The following is a 22,144-nucleotide window of genomic DNA, read 5'->3' as shown; positions in this document are numbered from 1 at the left end:
TCAACCTCAGAGACTATCGCCAGTGAGGCGGACGTTCAGGAGTTCTTTGGGGCACTGAATCTCCCCATGGTGGACATAGGAGAGGCCACATTGGAGAAACCAATCAATGCTGAAGAAATTAAAAGAGAAAATGCTGGAAAATCTCAGCAGGTATGGCAACATCTGTAAGGAGAGAAAAGAGCTGACATTTTGAGACCAGATGACCCTTTGTCAAAACTATAAGGCATAGAAAGTGGGAGATAACTATGAGGGAATGAAAGTTGAGTCATAACCACAGGAATCAGGGGAAAAGACTGCTAATGCCTGTCCACAAAAGAATAAAAGGTGTGAATGGCCAAACGGCAGAGAAGCTAAAATGAAGATATTGGGGAAGGGGAGAAGATGGATGGGACAGAGTTAAATTTAGAAAAGGGGAAGCAAAGGGGCAGAAAACGTAAGGGAAGGAGGATAAAGTATGGGGAAAGAGTGGGAGGGAAGAAAAATGAAGAAAGACAATAAAGGAATAAAAGGCAGAGGACAGTAAAAAATTAAGTAAAATAGGATGGAAACAAAAGGGTCGCGGTGGGGTAGAACAAATCATCTGAAATTGTGGTTTCTTTTTGTGTCAGATTCCAGCATCCACAGTAATTTGCTTTTATCTAGATGTTGAAGAAATTGTTCGAGTGGCCAGAACAATGCTGAGTGGGAAATGTTCGGGACCAGATGGATAGTCCATCAAATTCTACAAAATATTCATGGATAGGTTGGCTCTCCTGCTACTGCGAATGATCAATGAATCATATGAAAATTGTTCTCTCCCGCAGACTTTGAGGCAAGCAACAAGTTTGCTTATCTTTAAAAAGAATAAGAACTCGCAAATCTGCAGTTTTTATAGACTGATCTCACTGCTGAATGTGGATCTCAAACTGGTCTCTAAGAGTCTGGCCTTTTGCTTGCAGGACGTTCTGGCCACTATCATGTTGCCTGACCAGACTGAGTTCATTAAGAATAGACATATGTACTCGAATATTCGGCAGCTGTTTAATATTGTGTATACGCCTGCCACCTCCAAGCTACCGGAGATGTTAATCTTGCTGGATGATGTTAATCTTGCTGGACGCTGAAAAAGAGTTTGATCGGGTGGAATGGAATTTTATTTATTTTATGCTCTCAGGAGTTTTAGGTTCGGTCCAAAGCTCACCTCCTGGATCAAGATACTGTACTCCACCCCGCTAGCCTCAGTCCAGACAAACAATGTGCATTCAGCTTTTTTCCTTTTGTCCCAGAGCACTAGGCAAGGGTGCCCCCCCCCACTGTTATTTGCCATTGCTATTGAACCTCTTGCTGCAGCTTTCCGCAACAGTAAATGAGTGGTGGGGATTGGTCAGGAGGGAATTGAGCAGAGAGTATCGCTGCATGTGGATGACCTGCTATTGTATGTCAGCGACCCATCCAACTCGATTCATGAAGTTTTATCTATACTAGAGAGGTTTGGTTGTATTTTGGGATACAAGCTTAATTTGAATAAAAGTGAACTCCTTCATTTGAATGCAATGGCTTGTAGTCTCCCGCTCCACACCCAGCTTTTCAAGATTGTCACCAGGCAGTTTACTTACTTGGGAGTGCAAGTGACCAGCAAATTTAGTGGGCTATTTGGAACTAACTTTGCTCCACTCATGGCACGAACGAAACAGGACCTCAAATGTTGGTCCACCTTCCCGTTATCAGTAGCGGGCTGTATCAATGCGGTGAAGATGAACGTACTACCTAACTTTTATATCTTTCTGTGTATCCCAGTATTCATCCCCAAATCCTTTTTTTACAAACTTGATTGACTCATTTCAAGCTTTGTCTGAAACAAGAGAACAGTCTTGCAGAGCCCTAAAGGGGCTATGGGGTTGCCCAATTTTCTAATTTATTATTGGGCTGCCAATATGATGGCAGTAGTGTGTTGGGTGCAGAGAGGGAATAGAAGGTTCCTTGTTGGCTGCAATTAAAATCCTTCTCCTGTGCTCTGTCTTCCTTGGCTGCTTTGATATGTTCCCCAGTAAATTTTCCCTCCTCCCAGTATATTAGGAGTGCACTTGTCAAGTCAACTTTTAGAATTTGGACGCAATTTAGACACCACTTTGGGTTTCAGACCTGGTCGCTGGCCTCCCCAGTATCGGCCATTTTTTTCCTCCATCTGCTTTGGATGTGCTTTCAACATATGGGTCAAGCATGGGATCAGAACATTCCAGGTCTTGTATGTAGATGGCATGTTTGCATTATTCCAGCAGGTGGTGGATTAGTTTGCTTTACCTGCAATGCACGTTTTCAGATATTTACAAATTCGAGACTTTGTGCGACCCTTAATTTCCAACACTCCCACCTCGTGCCTTCCTTGACATCTTCTTAGTGCCTTTTTTATTATGCATGGTATCATTTCTGTTCTTTATTCTCAAATTCTGTCCCAACAAAACTCTCTGTCAGAGGTTAACTCCTTAAAGGAATGAGATCTGGGGTAGGAGTTCTCGGAGGAGGATTGGGCCATGGTGTTGCATCGAGTACACTCCTCCTCAATATGTGCCCAGTTGGGTGTGATACAATGTAAACTCTTTCACACAGCATATCCAACTAGGGTTAGACTCTAGAATGTACCCAGGCCCCATTTGTGAACAGTGCCAGCAGGCTCCCACCACACTCTTACATATGTTCTGGGCTTGCCCATCACTGTTTAACTACTGGTCGTTGATATTTGAGATGATTGTGGCAACTCTAGATCAGGACATAAGTGCACTCCCCCCCGACTGCCCTGTTTGGTGTCATGCCTTCAAATCCGCTGCTGCTGTAATTCCAAGCGGATTTTATAGCTTTCAGTACACTCCTGGCAAAATGACTAATTCTGTTTAGGTCGAAATCAGGAGCACCCCCGACACACACATAGTGGGTGAAGGAGGTGGTAGATACCATTAAGCTGGAGAACACAAGGTGCATGCTAAGTTCTATAAGATCTGGCAACCATTTATGGGGCATGTTGGGATGCTGTAGTTGGAGTCAGGTGAGTAGATACCCAATGGCCCCAGGACCCCGGGTGCTCCCACAGAACCACCCATCCCCCAATTGTTAGTCGCGCCCTGGCCCTTTACCCAAGTACACCCGCCCATGCTGCTGAGGTGTGGGGACCAACACGAGAACCTTTCTCTTTTCCCTCTCACTCTCTTTCTTCTCTCTCTTTCTTTTCTCTGCTCGCTAGTTTGTAGCCTACGCTGTTTGGGTGCTCAGTTGCTTCTCCAGTGACATTCCTCTGCTTTTTTGTTTTTATATTACTACCATCATTACCGGTGCAATTAGATCAGACTTGGGTGGTGTGGGTGCTGGGAGTACCAGGAACTTGTACCCTGGCCACAGGGAGTCCTGTGCCCAGTCACATTGGAATGTACACACGAGCACTGTGTGTATCTGTATCTGTGTTTGTTTACTATGTAAAATATAAGAAAAGATGGGTCTTTTTCTACATGGAGGTCGGTCACCAGTGGAGTGCCCCAGGGATCTGTTCTGGGGCCCTTGTTCTTTGTGATTTTTATAAATGACCTGGATGAGGAATTGGAGGGATGGGTTGGTAAGTTTGCCGATGACACGAAGATTAGAGGTGTGGATAGTTTGGAGGGATGTCAGAGGTTGCAATGAGACATGGACAGGATGCAAGACTGGGCGGAGAAGTGGTAGATGGACTTCAACCCAAATAAGTCTGTGGTGATTCATTTTGGCAGGTCAAATGGGATGACGGAATATAATGTTAAGGGTAAGACTCTTGACAGTGTGGAAGATCAGAAGGATCTTAGGGTCCGGGTTCATAGGACGCTCAAATCAGCTTTGCAGGTGGAGGATGTGGTAAAGAAGGTGTATGGTGTACTGGCCTTCATCAATCGAGGAATTGAGTTTAGGAGTCGGGAGATAATGCTGCAGCTGTATAAGACTCTAGTCAGGCCCCACTTGGAGTACTGTGCTCAGTTCTGGTCGCCTCATTACAGAAAGGATGTGGAAGCCATTGAAAGGGTGCAGAAGAGATTTACAAGGATGTTGCCTGGATTAGGTGGCATACCTTATGAGGATAGGTTGAGAGAGCTCGGACTTTTCTCCTTGAGATGAAGGATGAGAGGTGATCTGATAGATGTTTATAAGATGTTGAGAGGTATTGATCGAGTGGATTCTCAGAGGATTTTTCCCAGGGCTGAAATGGCTGCCACAAGAGGACACAGGTTTAGGGTGCTGGGGAGAACGTGCAGAGGAGATGTCAGGGCTAAGTTTTTCACTCAGAGGGTGGTGAGTGCGTGGACTCGGCAGCCAGCAGTGGTGGTGGAGGCGGATTTGATAGGGTCTTTTAAGAGACTTTTGGATAAGTATATAGGACTTAGTAAGATAGAGGGTTATAGGTAAGCCTAGTAGGTAGGGGCATGTTTGGCACACTTGTGGGCCGAAGGGCTTGTTTGTGTTGTAGTTTTTCTATGTTCTATAATTTTCAAAAAACATATCAAAATAGTACATTGTTTGAAAGTGAACAAAAAATTGACACTAGTTGATTTGCAAACCTGGTATCATATCAGCTGGTTAGAGCATATGACATCAGGATAGACTCCAATAAGGTCTTCCAATGGATGCATGTGTTGTCTTTATTTCCAAAAATATTGCATAGGTCAGGCAGAAAGCAGCTAGTAGCACAGGGCAGACAGGTAGAATGGCAAAAGGCCTCCAGACAAACCTTTACAAGCCTTCAATGACCCAGCCTCCACTACTCTCTGGGGAAGAGAATTCCACAGAGTAATGATCTTTGGAGAGAAAAAAATCCTCATCTGTCTTAAACTGTCTCCCTGGTTCAAGTCTATAATGAGTGGCAACATCCTCCAATCCAATCCCTCAGGATCACGTCTTATTATTTCAAACTCCAAAAGAGAGGCCCAATTTGTTCAGCCTTCCTTCATAAGGTGAGCCCCCTTGTCTGAGGGATGAGTGGAGTGCCCCTTCTTTACTTCTTTCAATTGACTTTATTATAGATCAAATAATTGTTAGATAGTCATGGATAGGGAAGGTCCTTTAGCCTATTTAAATACATTCATCTAGACCCAAAAGACACTGCTGCCTTGAAATAGCTCATTGATTCTTAAAGGATTTTCAGCATCATTACTTCATCCAGGAGGCCCTTGTTTTTTTTTTGTGTGTGAAGATTTTAACTGATATCCGTAGTTCCTTATAACAGTCTGAACTTGTTGGAAACTGAAGTCTCTCAATATGTGTTGATATCATCACCAAATTTTTTCACCAAGATACTGAATCTGATGTGAATATCTTGAGCCTTGTTTCCTTGGAACACAATCCAGTCAGGTGCTATGAAAGAGAATCGTGATCAAGAAAGGACAAGGACCAAATTGATATAATTTTATACATTTATTTGCATTGTCCTGGCTTTGCTTCACATTTATGTACAGCCAGACAGATAATACTGAGGCCTTCCTTGCACTGAAATGTCACAATGGAAGGATGCACACTTTGCATCACGTGTCTCTTTGAAGCAAAATCAAGGGACATGAATTAAAGCAAAATAGCATCTAAACATACAGGAATGATTGCCTCTGGTAAGTATTACACGAAACGCGGATGGTTGCTTAAATAAAAAAAACGAAACGAGGAAAAGATGACAAGCAAGAGACTGAATGGACCGTGGAGGGAAGTTGATTCACGGTTAATTCTAGGCTACTACGGAGAGTATGAAATAATGTTTTTAGCTGTCATTCTCGTCATCCTTTCAAGAACGCTGCAAAGGAATCTTTCTGGCCTTCATAGTCAGAAAAGGCAGATGCGACGTGGTCCGGGTAATGAGCGGCTGCTGCGAATGGTCTCTTGTTGTCCAACCTGAGAGATTTCGAGATCTTCCCAACATCAAGCCCTCTCCCGGAAAAATAAGCTTGAAGTATTCGGAAAAACTGGAGAGAACAAGAACCAAAGCTCCACTTTAAGTTAATGAACGTCCACAAGTTTGCCTGTTGTCTTATTATGAACTGAACCTTACTCGAATTGCAGTACAATAGAGTAGGTGAGACATATTTACACGTAGGAGGCTGGGAATGGTGTCCTTATAGCAGGTTTCTATGTACATGGTGTTTGCATGATTTCAATGCATCACCGTAACATAGATAACTCAAAGTTCACTCTTTGTAAAAATAAAACAAGTCAGCGGATTATATTGTAACAGAAATATTCTCCCTCTGACACATTGCCATTACATAAGACTGACAACAGAAGCCGACGTACCTCAGTCTGCGAATCTTCGATCTTATTGGGGTGATTTAATCAATCTACACAGCTCAGATTGCCTTCCACAGACTGATCTCCCAGTTAGCAGGAGGCGCTTCATCAGATGGCAAGTTTCAAGAATTTTTCATAGTGACACCTGATAAACCCTTTATGTGTATGTTCTCTAAAAGCTCGAAATCATCTGACAAAATATAATCCTGAGCATAATTCGACATTAAACATTCTCAGTCTTGATACGCAAAGTTATTTTAACCCAACAAAATAAACCATCGTGAATCAGACCCAAAAAGTGTTTAAAGTAACATAACTAACACTTGCACACTTTACCGAGTCGAAAAACGGATCTAGGTCAATCAAACTAATGCAAAACTGAAGTCTTACCAGCTCCCTATTTCTTGGGTTTTCCAAAGATTTCCAGGCATCTTTAGATTCCAAGGGAATTGTGTGGACTAAAGTCACGAGGGAGATACTTAGGCATAAAGTAAAAACCTGTACTTTGAGCATGGCAGTGCGTGGATGTTACTAGGGAGAAAAATCAGAAGGATTAGGTCATACACATTTCAAGTAAAATAAGTATACAACAAGTTGGTAGATCTTTGTACTCACAGAATCTCTTTATACTCAAGGCAGGAGTTGAGTTAGCGCTACCAAGTGCTGTACGGCTTGGAAATGCCTGTAACATACCGCAGCCAGTTCTATTTTATAGCTGTGGTGTTTTGTGTGGGTGTTAGTGACGTTAGTAGCCAGATTAATGATATTTCAATGGGTTTGATAAACTCCAGGGGATAAACTAACCCTAATTTTATTTAAAACGGAAATGATTATGTATCTGCATAAAATATGATAACTAAATTAATCCAAATAGGAGATTTCCCCAATCTGAAATTTAGCGCCTGTTTAATAGCTATTTCCAAACTCGGCAAAATTTAATAAAATCTACAGGCTGCACCGGAGTCAATTTGGCCGATGATAGCATTCTCTCACTTCCAAGCGTGAAAATCGAGGCTCGGGTCTCCGTGCAAGACGTAATCAATAAAAAAAATACAGGTTAATTGCACTGTGGAAGTATTGTCTTTCCGGGTGAGACTGGGCGAAAAGTGAAGATCCTGGAACAGTGTTTAAAAACGCATCATTTATTTCCCAACACTCCGAAAATTCTGAATTGCAAACAATACTGATTACATTTCAAAATCGGCTCTGAAGCTCCGAAAGGTGGTTTATAATTGCAAGTTTTTAATCTCTGCTAACTTCGAACCGAAATTTTCAGGTTTTAAACCTAAAAAAAGCCACAGTGACGGGGAGGGGGGTGGAGGGTAACCAGATAACAGACGCGTGGGGAGAAGGTAAGATTGCTGATTTCTCTACATCCGAGCATTGTCCTGTACCTTTTAGGAATCCATTCGGAGGTGGAGAGATCTTCCGCGAAGAGACCTCGAACCTCTCCTTCGGGGCTGGGCACTTTTCTGAGTGGCATTGCTGCTCAGCTGTAGCACCGACTGGATTTGGCAACGACTGTAAGGTAGAAGTACAAATACAGTCACATTCTCAAATAAAACCGCTAGTAGTTTGCGCCTTGGAAATTGTGGTGAGAACCGTGTGTGATCGGATTACTGACTTCGATGCTGACTCTCCACATCGACTCATTCTGAAAACAGATTCCCAATACTCTTCCTTAATGAGACCTTGATTATCTCTTCATATCGCTGTGTAAAAAGTTAGTATTCGTCTTAAAACGACACATCTTTACCAGCTCTACCGACTCTTAAATTAATATTTTCTCAGGGCTGGAGGGAAAGGGTCCCAACCGCATCTTTGTTGATTTCTCTTTTGCCGATCGCACCAATAATTATCACTGTATGGTAAAGCAGCCTGAGATATTCACACTTACGGGAGGGTTTGCCGCTTTTTTTTCTGTCAGTCCGCAGTCCTTCCTCACCCCATTCATTTTAATGTACAAGGGAATGGTGGATGGTCGGCGCGGCAGCCACCATCCTAAGCCAAATGTTGCCATCACTATTAGTAAAAAGCAAGTAGAAGATTTCTACACATTCCCATGCCCTGAGTAGCTGTGCTGCGGTCCTAGTATCTATGGGCTCACACACTGTCCATGCCACACTATCACTGGACTAGGAACTCAGAAACCCAGGGCAATATCCCACCGTGGCAGGTGGTGAAATCTGAATCCAATAAAAATCTGGAATTGAAAGTCTAACGGTGACCGTGATATCATTGTCCATTAGTGTAAAAACCATCACCAATGTCCTTTAGGGAGGGAAATCTACCGTCTTTATCTGGCCTGGCCTACACATGACTCCAGGCCCACAGCAATGACTCTTAAACGCCCTCTGAAATGGCCGAGCAAGTCACTCAGTTTAATGGCAATTAGGATGGGCAATAAATGCTGGCTCAACCAGCGACATCCACATCCCTACGAATGAGTGGAAATGGCCTAATTTTCTCACTTGAAATTTGCATTTCACTAATGAAAAATTAAGTAACCAGTATCAATTAGAATGCAATCGCACATGAATTGCGTAAATAACAGAATAATTTAGGCTTAAGGTGCGTTTGTTTGTGATGATCCAAATTGAGGCACGATCTTCGACTGGCTGACAGTCCTACTTGACAAAGTTAGAGGAGCTAATTAAAAGTAACAAAGGGGAAACCACGCGGTTCCTCTGTCCACATAATCTATAAAAATGTCCTTGAAACAAAATAGCATGCCATTCCTAGAGGAAACATAAACGCAAAACTGATTGCATGACGCTTGTTTCTTAATCCCCATTTGCCGCATCGATTGAGTCGTTCTGACTTACATCAACAATAGTCAGAAATGGTCCCTTCAGTTGTATATGGTATTGCCTTGCACATTCTATTGTCTACTGCGTTCTATTACACATTTTATTATATATTACATTGCATTATATGTGAAACTTATACATTGCACAGTCATGTTCTGATTCATCTTCCAGGAATTTTGCAGAAAAAGATAACATAGTTTCAGCTTTGTGCGACACACAGCCTGTTGCTGGATCTAAATCATTTCCCTCGTTTTGCTGGATAACTGATTTAATGATAAGCCGCTGTAACTATTTCTCGTGTACGCTGTATGAGTGTTACTTGAGAGTCCGAACAATTACTTATATCCCAACGCATCTGATTACAAAGTTTTCTCTTGCTTTTCAGTTCCTCGTAATATTAATAAATGGTTAATTCTCTGTCGGGTATCAAGAACGCAATGGGAATTTTAATCGGCGGAATGCCAAGATGTTACTAACACAATGTATTCATTTGTGTATTGCTGTTCTGTACAACAAAATGTGCTGTGGATTATATCAATAAATGGACTTTACTGCTTATAAAAACATTTGGGAACAAATAAATGGGAGCATTGTTTCAGAAATAGTCTTTCAAGTCCTGATCAGGAATATGCTACTGGGAATCTGAACATAGACTCTGTTCTGTTCCTTTCCTCCGATCAATGTTCAGTCTTTAAATGTTACAGAAATCACTTCATCAATTAAATCTATGCGAAAGGTCCCATTCAAGACCACCGATAACTGCCCGGCTCAGCAGACAATACATTACATTCTTGTGCAATTTACAATAAGATGCAATATACAATAGAATGTGCAATGCAATGTAATATCTAATAAGATGTGTAATAGAAAGCAGTAGACAATAGAATGTGCAAGGCAATGCCATATACAATTGAATATACAATATAATGTCCTGTGAACTGCAATGTAAAATATAATACAATGCATAATATAATGCAATGAATAATATAGTGCAAGGAAATGCAACAGACATTAGAATGCACAATAAAATACAATGTACAATACAATGTAATGTGTTAAAATGTACAATGGAATATACAATACAATGTATAATGTAATGCAAAATACAATGCAATATACAACACAATGCAATACAATACAGTGCAATACAACGTACCATACAATGCAATGTAAGAACATAAGAACATAAGAAATAGGAGCAGGAGTAGGCCATCTGGCCCTTCGAGCCTGCCCCGCCATTCAATAAGATCATGGCTGATCTGTCGTGGCTCAGTTCCACTTTCCGGCCCTCTCCCCATAACCCTTAATCCCCTCTCTTATCAAAAACCCATCAACCCACTTCTTGAAAATATTTAGCGAGGCAGCCTCCACCACTTCAATGGGTAGAGAATTCCAGAGATTCACCACCCTTTGAGTGAAGAAGTTCCTCCTCAACTCCGTTCTAAAACGCCCCCCCTTTATCTTGAGGCTGTGCCCCCTAGTCCTACTGTCTTTTTTCAGTGGGAAGAGTCTCTCCACCTCTATCCTATCCATCCCATTCATCATCTTATACGTCTCAATGAGATCTCCCCTCATTCTTCTAAACTCCAACGAGTACAAGCCTAGTTTATTCAGCCTCTCCTCATAGTTCAACCCCCTCAACTCCGGTATCAGCCTAGTAAACCTCCTCTGCACTCCCTCCAAGGCCAAAATATCTTTGCACAGGTGCGGCGCCCAAAACTGCACACAGTACTCCAGCTGCGGCCTCACCAATGCCCTATACAGCTGCAGCAAGACCTCCCTACTTTTATATGTACCTTACTAGGCAATGTACAATACAATGCAATTGCAATAAATGTACAATACAAAACAATGAAACACAATGTACAATACAGTGTAATACATTGTACAATTCAAGGTACAGTATAATGCAAAACAACACAATGTACAATAAATATACAACACAATGAAATGTAACAAGTAATACAATACCATGCAATATAGTACAATACTATGCAATGCAATACATGTTTTAAACTAAGTTAAAAAAAAGTCCAGCTCTTTCATAGGATTCAGCTGCAGTATTGCAGATTAAATTCAAGGAATGATTGGAATATGGGATGAATAATTCACAGAACGTAAGAACATAAGAAGTAGGAGCAGGAGTAGGCCATCTAGCCCTTCGAGCCTGCCCCGCCATTCAGTAAGATCATGGCTGATCTGAAGTGGATCAGTTCCACTTTCCCGCTTTCTTCCCATAACCCTTAATTCCCCTGTCTGTCAAAAAACCTATCTACCCGTGACTTAAATATATTTAGCGAGGTAGCCTCCACCACTTCAATGGGCAGAGAATTCCAGAGATTCACCACTCTTTGAGTGAAGAAGTTCTTCCTCAACTCCGATCTAAACTGCCCCGCCCCTTATCTTGAGGCTGTGCCCTCTAGTCCTGCTATCCTTTCTAAGTGGGAAGAATTTCCCTACCTCTACCCTATCTATCCCCTTCATTATCTTATAAGTCTCTATAAGATCCCCCCTCATCCTTCTAAACTCCAACGAGTACAGACCCAGTCTACTTAGTCTCTCTTCATTGTCTAACCCCCTCATCTCTGGTATCAGCCTAGTGAACTTCCTCTGCACTCCCTCCAAGGCCAATATATCTTTCCGCAAGTGCGGCGACCAAAACTGCACACAGTACTCCAGCTGTGGCCTCACCAGTACCCTGTACAGTTGCAGCAAGACCTCCCTACTTTTATATTCTATCTCCCTCGCTATAAAGGCCAACATTCCATTTGCCTTCTTGATCACCTGCTGCACCTGCAGACTGGGTTTTTGCAACTTGTGCACAAGGACCTCCAGGTCCCTCTGCACCATAGCATGCTGCAGCTTTTCACCTTTTAAATAATAATCCCTCCTACTATTATTTCTGCCAAAGTGGATAACCTCACACAGGGGCTTGCATTATTCAATCTTGCTTGAAGAACTGAATATTTTCCTGCTATATCTGCCCATGAAAATTTTTGAAGTCCAAACCTAAATTTGTAATGCTTTCTAAACTAGTTGGCTCCAGACACTTAGAAGTATGGGATTGTAGTTAGACATAACAAAGAAATCAACTGTATAACTTCACCATTGCTAGTCTCATGTCTTAAAATTAATGTCCCAAAGAAGTTTGATTGTAGCAACAACATATCTCAGCACTTTTCTCCAGTAAGAATACTGATTTTCAAACTGAGTCAATAATACAGAATCAATTCTTCAAGATAACTGATCTGGAAGAATCAGATATCCGATGAACAAATGCACCTGTAGCTTTAATATGAAATTTTGAAAGTTTTATGGTCAGCAATATCTGTTCCAACATTTCTCCAGTTAAAGTAGCTGCAGCGAACGCTTCTTTCCCTTTATTAGGGCTAGGGAATAATTTGCAAACATAACAGTGGACTGTCTTAGATGTTTCCCAAAAAAAATCAATTTCTAATTTCCGTCATCTCATTTGTCTTCACCTTCAGAAAATGGGGCTTATGAAGACTTCTAAACTGTTTATGGCCTCCAATTTCAACTCTTTCTCAGATTTTGCATATTACCTATGTTTTCTGGTTTACTTAGTACAAAATATTCTATCATACCCAATGGAACAGATTTTGGCCATAAGACGGTCTTCATTCCTCATTTCAACAGAAGAATCAGCAATATCTGGTCATTTCAGAGTCCGCTTCCTGTTCCACTTTTTCAGGCAATGTGGTATCTCTGGTCACTGGCAAGTCTAAGTCATCAGATAATTCATCCATGCTTTTGGTGGATGAGGGCATTCATGCATTATTCAATATGTCAAACTTTTTGAAATAAAATGATAAACTGTCTTTTTGCCTAGCTTCATCCTCTTGTCTGTTTCAACTTTCTCCATTTTTGACTGCCAGACTGATAATGTCGCTTCATACTGCTAAAGAGACTGATCTTGATTTTAGTGGTGTGTCTGAAAGTCAGTCCCACATTTTTATCAGCTTCAATTCAAACTCTGCAAGTATTTCTGTTACTTTAAGGAAGAGCAAATCTGAGACCTGAGAGCCAGCAGTTCAAAATGTACAATTATTAAAGCAGATGTCACCTTTTCAAAGTGTTGACAAGTGTTTTACAATCGATAAATTACGTTTTGAAATGCATTTACTATTTTTTGCAGTGTATTTTGTGGCCTAATCCACACTGGGAAGGTTTCCCTCTATTCATGAGTGACTTAGATTTGACTCAGGGAGGATTCTTCAAAACTGCTTTTTTTACATGATATTCATGATAAGCTACGAGGTAAGTATACATCTCTCTTTTGTACAGACTATTCCATCAGTCAAAGAGAGAAATTTGATATTTACTTGCAAAAATGGCTGTTTTGAAGTTGGTTGCTTCTGTTACTGTGGCACACACCTTAAGTATGAAAAATCTTCCAGCTGTTTACCCTCACAGAGCACATATAGACAGACCCGAGGGTAGCCTTTTCAGCTGGCTTTTAACAAATTGTTTGTATATTCCAAATGGATGGCAAATCCACAATTCTGTCTGGACACTACACATCTGATCTTTTGAGATGTGATGATTGTAATGCCACTTCATCTTTACTAGAGATGATAATCAAGTCTCTGGATGCTTTTAGACATAACCATGTCTGGAAATGGGGAGGAGTTCCACTGTCTTTTAGAGAATGATCCTGCAGCTATTCCCGCCTGTGGCTAATTGTCTTTCTCCATCATCTTTTGAGCTTGTGTCCATTTCAAAATATATAACTCAGGTCTTATTTAAAATCTATCATTTTCCTATGTAATTCTGTTTTTTTTCTGTCCATCATTGTGACAACATCATTATCTCATTATCATAACTATTAATCCATTATGTTTCATCTCCCCCAAGTAAAAGCTCAATCTTATTAATAACAATATTTAATGATTTTTTAACTATTTACATCATTTTTTCAAACTTTTGTAATCTCCTTTATTGTTACAGATTCCATCAAAATCCTACTCCTGCTCTTCCCTCCCCCTAGTCATTGTTATAAAGGATTCAATCTTTCACAGTGTTCTCAACACTCTGGGAGGACACTGTGGATACCTGGAGAAAGGCCCGAGAAGGTGAAATACCTTTGACTTAAATTAATTTCACTGCTGCATTGAGGATGAAAAGGGTATTCAATATCTGAGATTTGAATAAATCTGAACGATGAGCAGAAGAATGGCACAGTTTCTGTAGACATTACAGAAAATGAAGATACGACTTCCCCACTATACTTAGGAAACTACTTTTACATTCTGTAGGTCGTGGTAAAATTGCCACATGAGACTGCCCCACTGTAGGTAATAGGATGACTGTGCCAGTGTAGGAAGATAAACAACACGATCTTCAGCAATGCGATAAATCTCTAGAACTAAACTGAGACAAAATTTTTGTATATGATTCTTCAGTTGTAGATTTTGGCCTCTACTTCTGTGCTGAAGGACAACTTTAGTAGGAGGAAGATTTTTTGATAAGATTGAAGTGTGAGCATCAACTCACTTTCAACTGAACTAGTAGACTCAACTGATGGTCCAGCACTGTGATTCGCTATGGAATCACAATATTGTCTCTGAACAACTCTATGGTCACCAGGGATAAACATTGCTTCTCATTGAGGGTTCAGTGAGATAAAGTTACAAATTCTGCTTTTCAGCAGCAAACACAGCAGCCTCCTCAAAAGAAACAATTGAGAGTTCACCTGCTTTGGCAGTAGATTCAAAAAGCATACCATAGGAATCGCAAAGGGAAAAAGACCCTGATTAAGGTTATGTACAGGCTCCCTAGCAGTAGTCAGGATGTTGGACAGAAAGAAACTCAGGAGATGGAAAAGGCATGTTAGAGAGGTAATAATACAGTAATCATGGGGGATTTCAATATGTGGGTGGACTGGGAAAATCAAGTTGCTAGTGGATCCCAAGATAAAGAGTTTGTGGAATATCTACAGGATGGTTTTTTGGAGCAGTTTGTGCTCAAGCCCACCAGGGAATAAGCACTTCTGGATCTGGTGACGTATAATGAGGCAGACCTGATCAAGGAACTTAAGCTGAAGGAACCCTGAAGGGGCACTGACCACAATATGATAGTTTGAGAAAGAGATGTTGGAATCGGATACAATGGTGCTACAATTGAGTAAAGGAAACTACTAGGCCATGAAGGAAAAGCAGGCTGAATTTGATTGGAAAGGGAGCCCAGCAGCAAAGACTGTGGAACAACATGGGCAGGAGTTTTTGGGGATAATTTAAAAGGCGCAATGTAAATTCATTCCAAGGAAGAGGAAGCATGCTAGGGGGAGGATGAGGCAACCATGGCTGCCAAGGGAAGTTAGGGATAGCATAAACGTAAAGAGTATACTGTGGGCCTGATTTTACCATCAAGTTGTGCCCTTTTTCAGGCACAAAAATTTGGTAAAGTCAGGCATGAGGCGAGTAGCGTGATCCACGCCCACCTCCGTGCCAGGTCCAGCCCCGTGCCAGGTCCCCCTTTACCAAGGCCCAAAAATGGACACGATTGGGACAATGCCTGAAACGGGTGCGACGACCATTTAAATGCATTTGCATGCATTTAAATTGACTTAATAGTCTGCATGCCCAACTTTAACTGAACTTCTGCCTTTACCACCACGTTCACCAATCTGGAATTGGCACGAAACAGAAATGCTCTATAACAATCTGATTTGGGCAATCCATCAGTAAGGGTTAGTGAGGAGATACGTGCATAACATCTGACAGCTCTCTGCTGCTTATGGGTGTCCTCTCGTTGTGATCATTTTCTTTCTTGGGTAAGTGGGGGCTCTGCCAATGTGGGGGGGGGGGGGGGGGGGGCTTTGCTCAGCAGGGTTTCCGATGTCCAATTTGCAACACAGACCTGGGTCTCAGCACTGACCTTGGATCTTGTGGTGCTGCTAGGTCCTGGTGAACTCAGCATGCTTCCAACTGAAGGATGTGCACAAAGCTCTTGCAAATTGCACTGCTGCAGCCTTTCAACGTTTCGAGGAGCTGTGATTTTGGGGAGCATATGGCTAGGGGAATGGGCAGTATGGACAGTGACTGTTGATGGGCTAGGGGTGAGCAGCGTTCCTTCATCTCTACATGTGTTCCTCTCCACTTCCAAACACTCCCCCTCCACAACCCTCACTTCAGAGTGACAAGATGTTGCTCTTCATTTGGTTGCTGCTGGAGCTGAGGAGCAGGAGGAAGAATTGCGGGCACAGGAGGCCTAGGCCTTACCACTTGCACGAGTAGAGGGAGATGACCACCAGAGAGAGGTAGTGACCGCCATTTGCCCAGAGAGGGGGTGTAGGAGAAAGAGGTAGCAAAGAACCTGGCAGTTCCATGCACGAGTGTCATTTGAACTGATGTCAGACACCGTGTGCCGCCAATGTCTCCGTCTCCAAAAGGAGACAGTGCAACACTTGTGCCACCTGTTCCAGGACCTGGCACTTTGGGGCGGGAGGGGGAGGGGGAGGGGGAGGGGGAGGGGGGGGTCACCCACTCTCAGTGGCTGTCAAATTGATGGCCACTCTGAACTTTAATGCGACTGGTTCCTTCCAGATCCCTAGCGGAGATGTATATGATATCTCCCAATCAGTCGTGCACACCTGTGTCAAGAAGCCCTGCATGCCCGGGCTGGGCAGTAAATCAAATTTAACCTGGGCCAGGCCCCATCAGGAAGCCCGGGCGGCAGGGTTCGCAGCAATTGCAGGGATGCCTAACATACAGGGGCCATTGACTGCACGCATGTCGCCCTCAAGACGCCCCCCTACAGAATCCACCAAGATTCATTAACAGAAAGGGGTTTCACTCCCTGACTAGAATGTTCAACTAGTGTGTGACCATAATATGAACATTATGCACATCTGTGCGAGACACCCAGGCAGCGTCCATGACAACTTCATTGTCAGGAGTTCTGGCATCCCGGAGGCATTTGAGGAGGAGCCCCGGCTGTGGGGGTGGCTTGTGGGTGAAATGGGTTACCCGCTTCGGACATGGTCGATGATGCTTGTATGGAGGCCTGTGACTGAGGTAGAGACGTGCTACAATGAGGCCCATTTAGCCACCTGCGTGATAGTGGAGAGGTGCATTGGGCTCCTTAAAATGAGATTCCGGTGCCTGGACTGCTCTGGCGGGACACTACGTAACAGCCCTCTGATCTCTTCCCACATTGTGGTTGTATGCTGTGCCTTGCATAACCTGGCTCTGCAGAGAAGTGACCTATTGGAGGAGGAAGAGATGGAGGATGTGGCGGCTGGCCAGTTGGACATCGCTGGGGAAGAGGAGGAAGAGCACCAGGCGCTGGAGGGCTGGCAGCTCAAATGAGGCATGTGAGGGCAGCTAGGGAGGCCCTGATCACCAGGTGGTTCAGTTGCTAGGGGCTTGGGTCTGTGGGTTCCATTCCCCCCACTTCTATTCTTCTGTCTCCTGCAATATTGTCACACCAGAGTGGTGGGCCTGGGTACGCTGTGTTAGCAAGTATTTTGGCAGGCAGGAGGGTGATGACAACTCACTAAGCACCACGATGATGACACTCTGCTGCAAACTAGTCTGACTCTTACGTGAGCTCCGCATACACGCTGGCAGCTGGGCCCATGTGTGTGTAGTGGGTATGGGATCTGAAATGCCCAAACAGGGCCCTGGGGATGGGTGGGGTGGGGGAGAGGAGGGAATTGCTTGTGGGTTCTGGGGAACCAATGGCTTCCTTTTCTCAGTGACTGAGCATTGAAGGGCCTCCCCAACTGACATCAACATGAAGCATTGCTCCAGCGGTCATCAACGGAAGATTTCAATTTGAGACAAATCTGAAACAAATTAGTCTCAGGTGGGTGGTGAAAAAACCTTTAATAATTGCAATAAAGGTGTATAACTAAGTTCTAAAATAGAAGCTTGTGAACAGAAAATATTAAGGTGCTTAAAGATCTATCTAATTAGTGCAGGCTTTCACCCGTGCCATCTTTGTGCAACTACAATTTCCTAACCTTACATGGTTTCCCACTACATTTCAGTGACTCCCCAGAATGTATATGAGAGGTGCAGGGGCCAGCTGACTACCATATCCCATGGTCTGTGATGCACGTAGTGGCTGTCCTCTGGAGGCCCTGGACATTGAGACCCTGGCCAGCTTCCTGTTGTCTGGGATATTTTCATGACAGTCTCTTCATCCTGCTGCCCCTGAGATGCCCCAGTGTCAGGAAAGGGGGAATCAGGAGGTGTAGCCACAGCCACAGTCTCCTGGCTGGATTGCCCCAGCGTGGACTCGAGCCCTTCCTCCTCCCTTGGGGTTCCTGGCCCTGGGTCACTCCATGGGACAGTGGTGCTTCTGCAGTGAGCTCCAGAAGTTCCTGCGTCATCTGGCCCTGCCAATCCCAGAGGACTACCTGTGTCCTACCCATGGTGGTCGAGCCCTCTGCAGTGGCCACTTGAATCGGGGGCCACCTCTCAATGACCCCAGAAAGTGCCCTCTGAGACTGGGCCAAGCTTTACAACCCTCACCATGACCCTCTGTGACTGGGCCACATTCTCGAGGACTGCTGCCATAGCCTGCAGTGTCTCAGCACTGTCCCACTGGGTCTCCTGCAAACTCTCGAGCCTCTCAGCCATGGGCCGCAGAATCTCGAGAAGCCTGTTCAGTCTCTCTGCTGTGGCCTGCTGTGACTCGGCCATCACTTGGAACCTGCCACTCATGGTGAGGATCCCCTGCCCCAGGCTTTCCACTGCAGATGCCACTCTTGCAGTGTTGGCCTGGGAACCATGCAAGATAGCCAACAGCTAGTCTGCCTGAAAGCATTGTGACTCCTTCCAACAGCCTCGCAGTTGGCCCAGTGCAGCCATCAGCCTCTCCGGCATTCCCTGGCTGTGTGCTGCATCTCCAGCGGCTGAGGGAGAAGTGATCTCAGAGGCCCAGCTTGTATCCTGGGGCCAGCTGAGTCCTTGCATCCTGTAGGCCCCCACATGCCAGAGGCCTCAGACATTTCCTCCTCCACTCAATATACATCAGCAGGTGTGTTGTGCTCACCCGAGTGTGACCCAGAAGCCTCACCACTAACTAGACCCACCAATGTGTCAGTATCTGGGATGGTGAGTTGTGAGGTGGAAGCTGACACCAAAACAGTGCCACCCTCAGAGATTCCTTTACCCATATCGTCTGAGTACTTGTCCGAGCTGCCCTGACCAGGATGGGTGGAAGTTACAGGAGGGGCTGTATTCCAGAAGGCCCCAGGGTATCCAGATATGTTCCTGCAACACGGAATACAAAGTTAAGTGCAAGGGAGAGAGAGGAATCCGGATGCAAAACATGTGATTCACATTTCTCCACTGAACATAAAATAAAGCACAAAGAAAATTGCATCACAGGAACAGGCCCTTCGGCCCTCCAAGCCTGCGGCGACCAGGCTACTCATCTGATTTGTAACCCGCTATCATTCCAGGAACCATATGCCTCTATTCCCATCCCATTCATGAAGCTGTAAAGATGCTCCTTAGAGGTCACTCTCATATCTGCTTCTGCCTCACCTCTGCTGCATCTAGTAGCCTCCCCAGGTCGCCCTCAGAAAAATGGGAGAGGGGGTGGCACTGGTCATGCACACATTGTCTTGGAATGCCTACCTCCCCGTATATCTTCGAGTTTTTTATGGAGCTGCCCCTCATTAGGGCAGAGCAGCTTCAGACAGTTTGGCAGAGCATTCCAGCAAGTTCCATGCAGTTTGCTTGTTAGCATTTAGGAGAAGGCAAGTGAGCACTTGCAGGTGTGCTAATTGTTTTGGGGGGGGGGTGGGCGGAGATGGATCAGTAGCTCAATGATTGAGTCACTCTGGTGTCTTTATATGCCCTGTTTGTGAACAGAACTCCTACTTACCTGATGAAGGAGCAGTGCTCCAAAAGCTAGTGGCTTTTGCTACCAAATAAACCTGTTGGACCTTAACCTGATGTTGTGAGACTTCTTTCAATGACTGGGGACAGGGAAGAGAGAGGGGGGTGTCACACAGCTATCGGAGCCTGGAGGAGTTGGGGGCCTTGTGCCGGGGGTCCGGGGTGGGGAGGAGGGTGGATCTCTCTGTTTGATATGAGTGGAGGTGGAAGGGTCTGCTGCCACTCTGCCTGAAATTGGTGAGGGTGGAAAGGAGGCCCACTGCCACTCTGCCTGAGATCCGTGGGGGAAGGAGGGAAGGGGGCCGCAATCAATCTGGGTGGTGGGGGGGCGTGGGGAATAAGGGTGTCAGTAATGTTGTGGGGATGGCACAATGTCTGTTAAGGCCAGGGGGAGGCATTATCCGGCCCAGGAGAGATGTGGCCCACAGGCTTGTGCAGCGCAATTTGGAATTGCTATTTTTGCGGGCAGAGTGCATATGTGAGTGAGAATGGGCCTAAAAGTAAGATCTGAAGCACTCCCAGATTTAGAATCAAAATGGTAAATAGGGCCCTGTGAGGAACAGTGGGAAGCCAGAGGATTAGGAAGCCTTTAAAAGCAAGCAGAAGGCAACTATAAAAACAATAAGGGTGGAGAAGATGGAATAGGAGGATAAGCAGCTAATAATATAAAAAAAAGCAAGAGTTTTTTTAGATATATAAAAGGTAAGAGGGAGAGACAAGAATGGACATTGGACTGTTGGAAAATGACGCTGGAGAAGTAGCAATGGGAACAAAGAAATGGCATAGGAACTGAATGGGTACTTTGTATCAGTCTTCATGATGGAAGACGCTAGTAACATACCAGAACTTCAAGAGTCAGGAGGCAGGGGTAAATGTAGTGGCCATCACAAAGGAGAAGGTGCAAGGGAAGTTGAAAGGTCTAAAGGTGGATAAATCACCCAGATCAGATTGACTACATCCCAGGGTTCTGAAGGGGATAGCTGAGCAGATTGTGGAGGCATTGGTGGTGATCTTTCAGGAATCACTGGAATCAGGGAACATAACCTGTGCTTAACCACAACCTGCGCTTAACCCTCTTTTCACTCACATTGTCTGTATCTTTAAGACTTGATTATTATAAAGACTCGTATTCCAACCATTATTTTGTAAATTGAGTTTGTGTCTTTATATGCCCTGTTTGTGAACTGAAATCCTACTCACCTGATGAAGGAGCAGCGCTCTGAAAGCCAGTGGCTTGTGCTACCAAATAAACATGTTGGACTTTAACCTGGTATTGTGAGACTTCTCACTGTCAGGGAAGGTCCCAGAAGACGAAAAAGCTAATGCAACACCCCTGTTTAAGAAGGGAGAGAGGCAGAAGATGGGAAATTATAAACCAGTTAATCTGACTGTGTCGTGGTTAAGATCTTGGAGTCCAACATTAAGGATGAAATTACAGAGTACTTGGAAATGCATGGTAAAATAGGGCCGAGTCAGCATGGCTTCATCAAAGGGAGGTCATTTTATCAAATCTGTTTGAATTCTTTGAAGAAGAAATGAAGAAGTTAGACAAAGGAGAGCGAGCGGACATTATTTATTTGGATTTCCAGAAAGCCTTTGACAAGGTGCCTCACAGGAGGCTGCTAAATAAGCTAAGAGTCAATGATGTTAGAAACAAGGTACTGGCATGGAAAGAAGATTGAGTGACAGACAGAAGGCAAAGAATGGGGATAACGGTGTCCTTTTCAGGATAGCAACTGGTGACTAGTGGTGTTCCAGTGTTGGGACCACAACTTTCCACTTTATATGTTAATAATCTGGAAGATGGAACTGAGGGCATGGTTGCTAAATTTGCAGCTGATACAAAGATATGTAGAGGGACAGGTAATGTTGAGAAAGTGGGGAGACTGCAAAATGACTTGGACAGACTAGGAGGTGGGCAAAGAAGTGGCAGATGGAATGCAATGTGGGAAAGTGTGAGGTTATGCACATTGGTAGGAAGAATAGAGGCATACACTATTTTCTAAATGAGGAAAGGCTTTGGAAATCTGGAGCACAAAGGAACTTGGGAGTCCTGATTCAGGACTGTCTTAAGGTTAACATGCAGGTTCAGCTGGCAGCTAGGAAGGCAAATTCAATGTTAGCATTCATTTCTGGAGGGCTAGAATACAAGAGCAAAGGTGGACTGCTGAGGCTCTACAAGGTACTGGACAGACC

General features: G+C 44.0%; 1 protein-coding gene across 1 annotated transcript in view; it reads right to left on the bottom strand.

The window, feature by feature from the left end:
* Positions 1-5,743: 5,743 nt before the first annotated feature.
* pgap1 (post-GPI attachment to proteins inositol deacylase 1) overlaps positions 5,744-22,144 on the bottom strand; it is a 189,298-nt gene continuing 172,897 nt past the window's right edge. Inside the window, exons 28-31 of the mRNA XM_080198351.1 lie at positions 19,135-19,315; positions 7,656-7,782; positions 6,652-6,785; positions 5,744-5,939 (exon numbers count right to left, since the gene is read on the bottom strand). Coding sequence (XP_080054477.1) covers positions 5,754-5,939; positions 6,652-6,785; positions 7,656-7,782; positions 19,135-19,315 — 628 coding nt within the window. The 3' untranslated portion in view covers positions 5,744-5,753. The remainder of the gene's footprint in view (positions 5,940-6,651; positions 6,786-7,655; positions 7,783-19,134; positions 19,316-22,144) is intronic.

The sequence above is a fragment of the Carcharhinus amblyrhynchos genome, chromosome 11 (assembly GCF_965287045.1).
Source record: "Carcharhinus amblyrhynchos chromosome 11, sCarAmb.v2.hapA, whole genome shotgun sequence".
Lineage (NCBI taxonomy): Eukaryota > Metazoa > Chordata > Chondrichthyes > Carcharhiniformes > Carcharhinidae > Carcharhinus > Carcharhinus amblyrhynchos.
The sequence above is the reverse complement of the archived record's forward strand: the minus strand, read 5'-3'. Positions and strand labels throughout refer to the sequence as shown.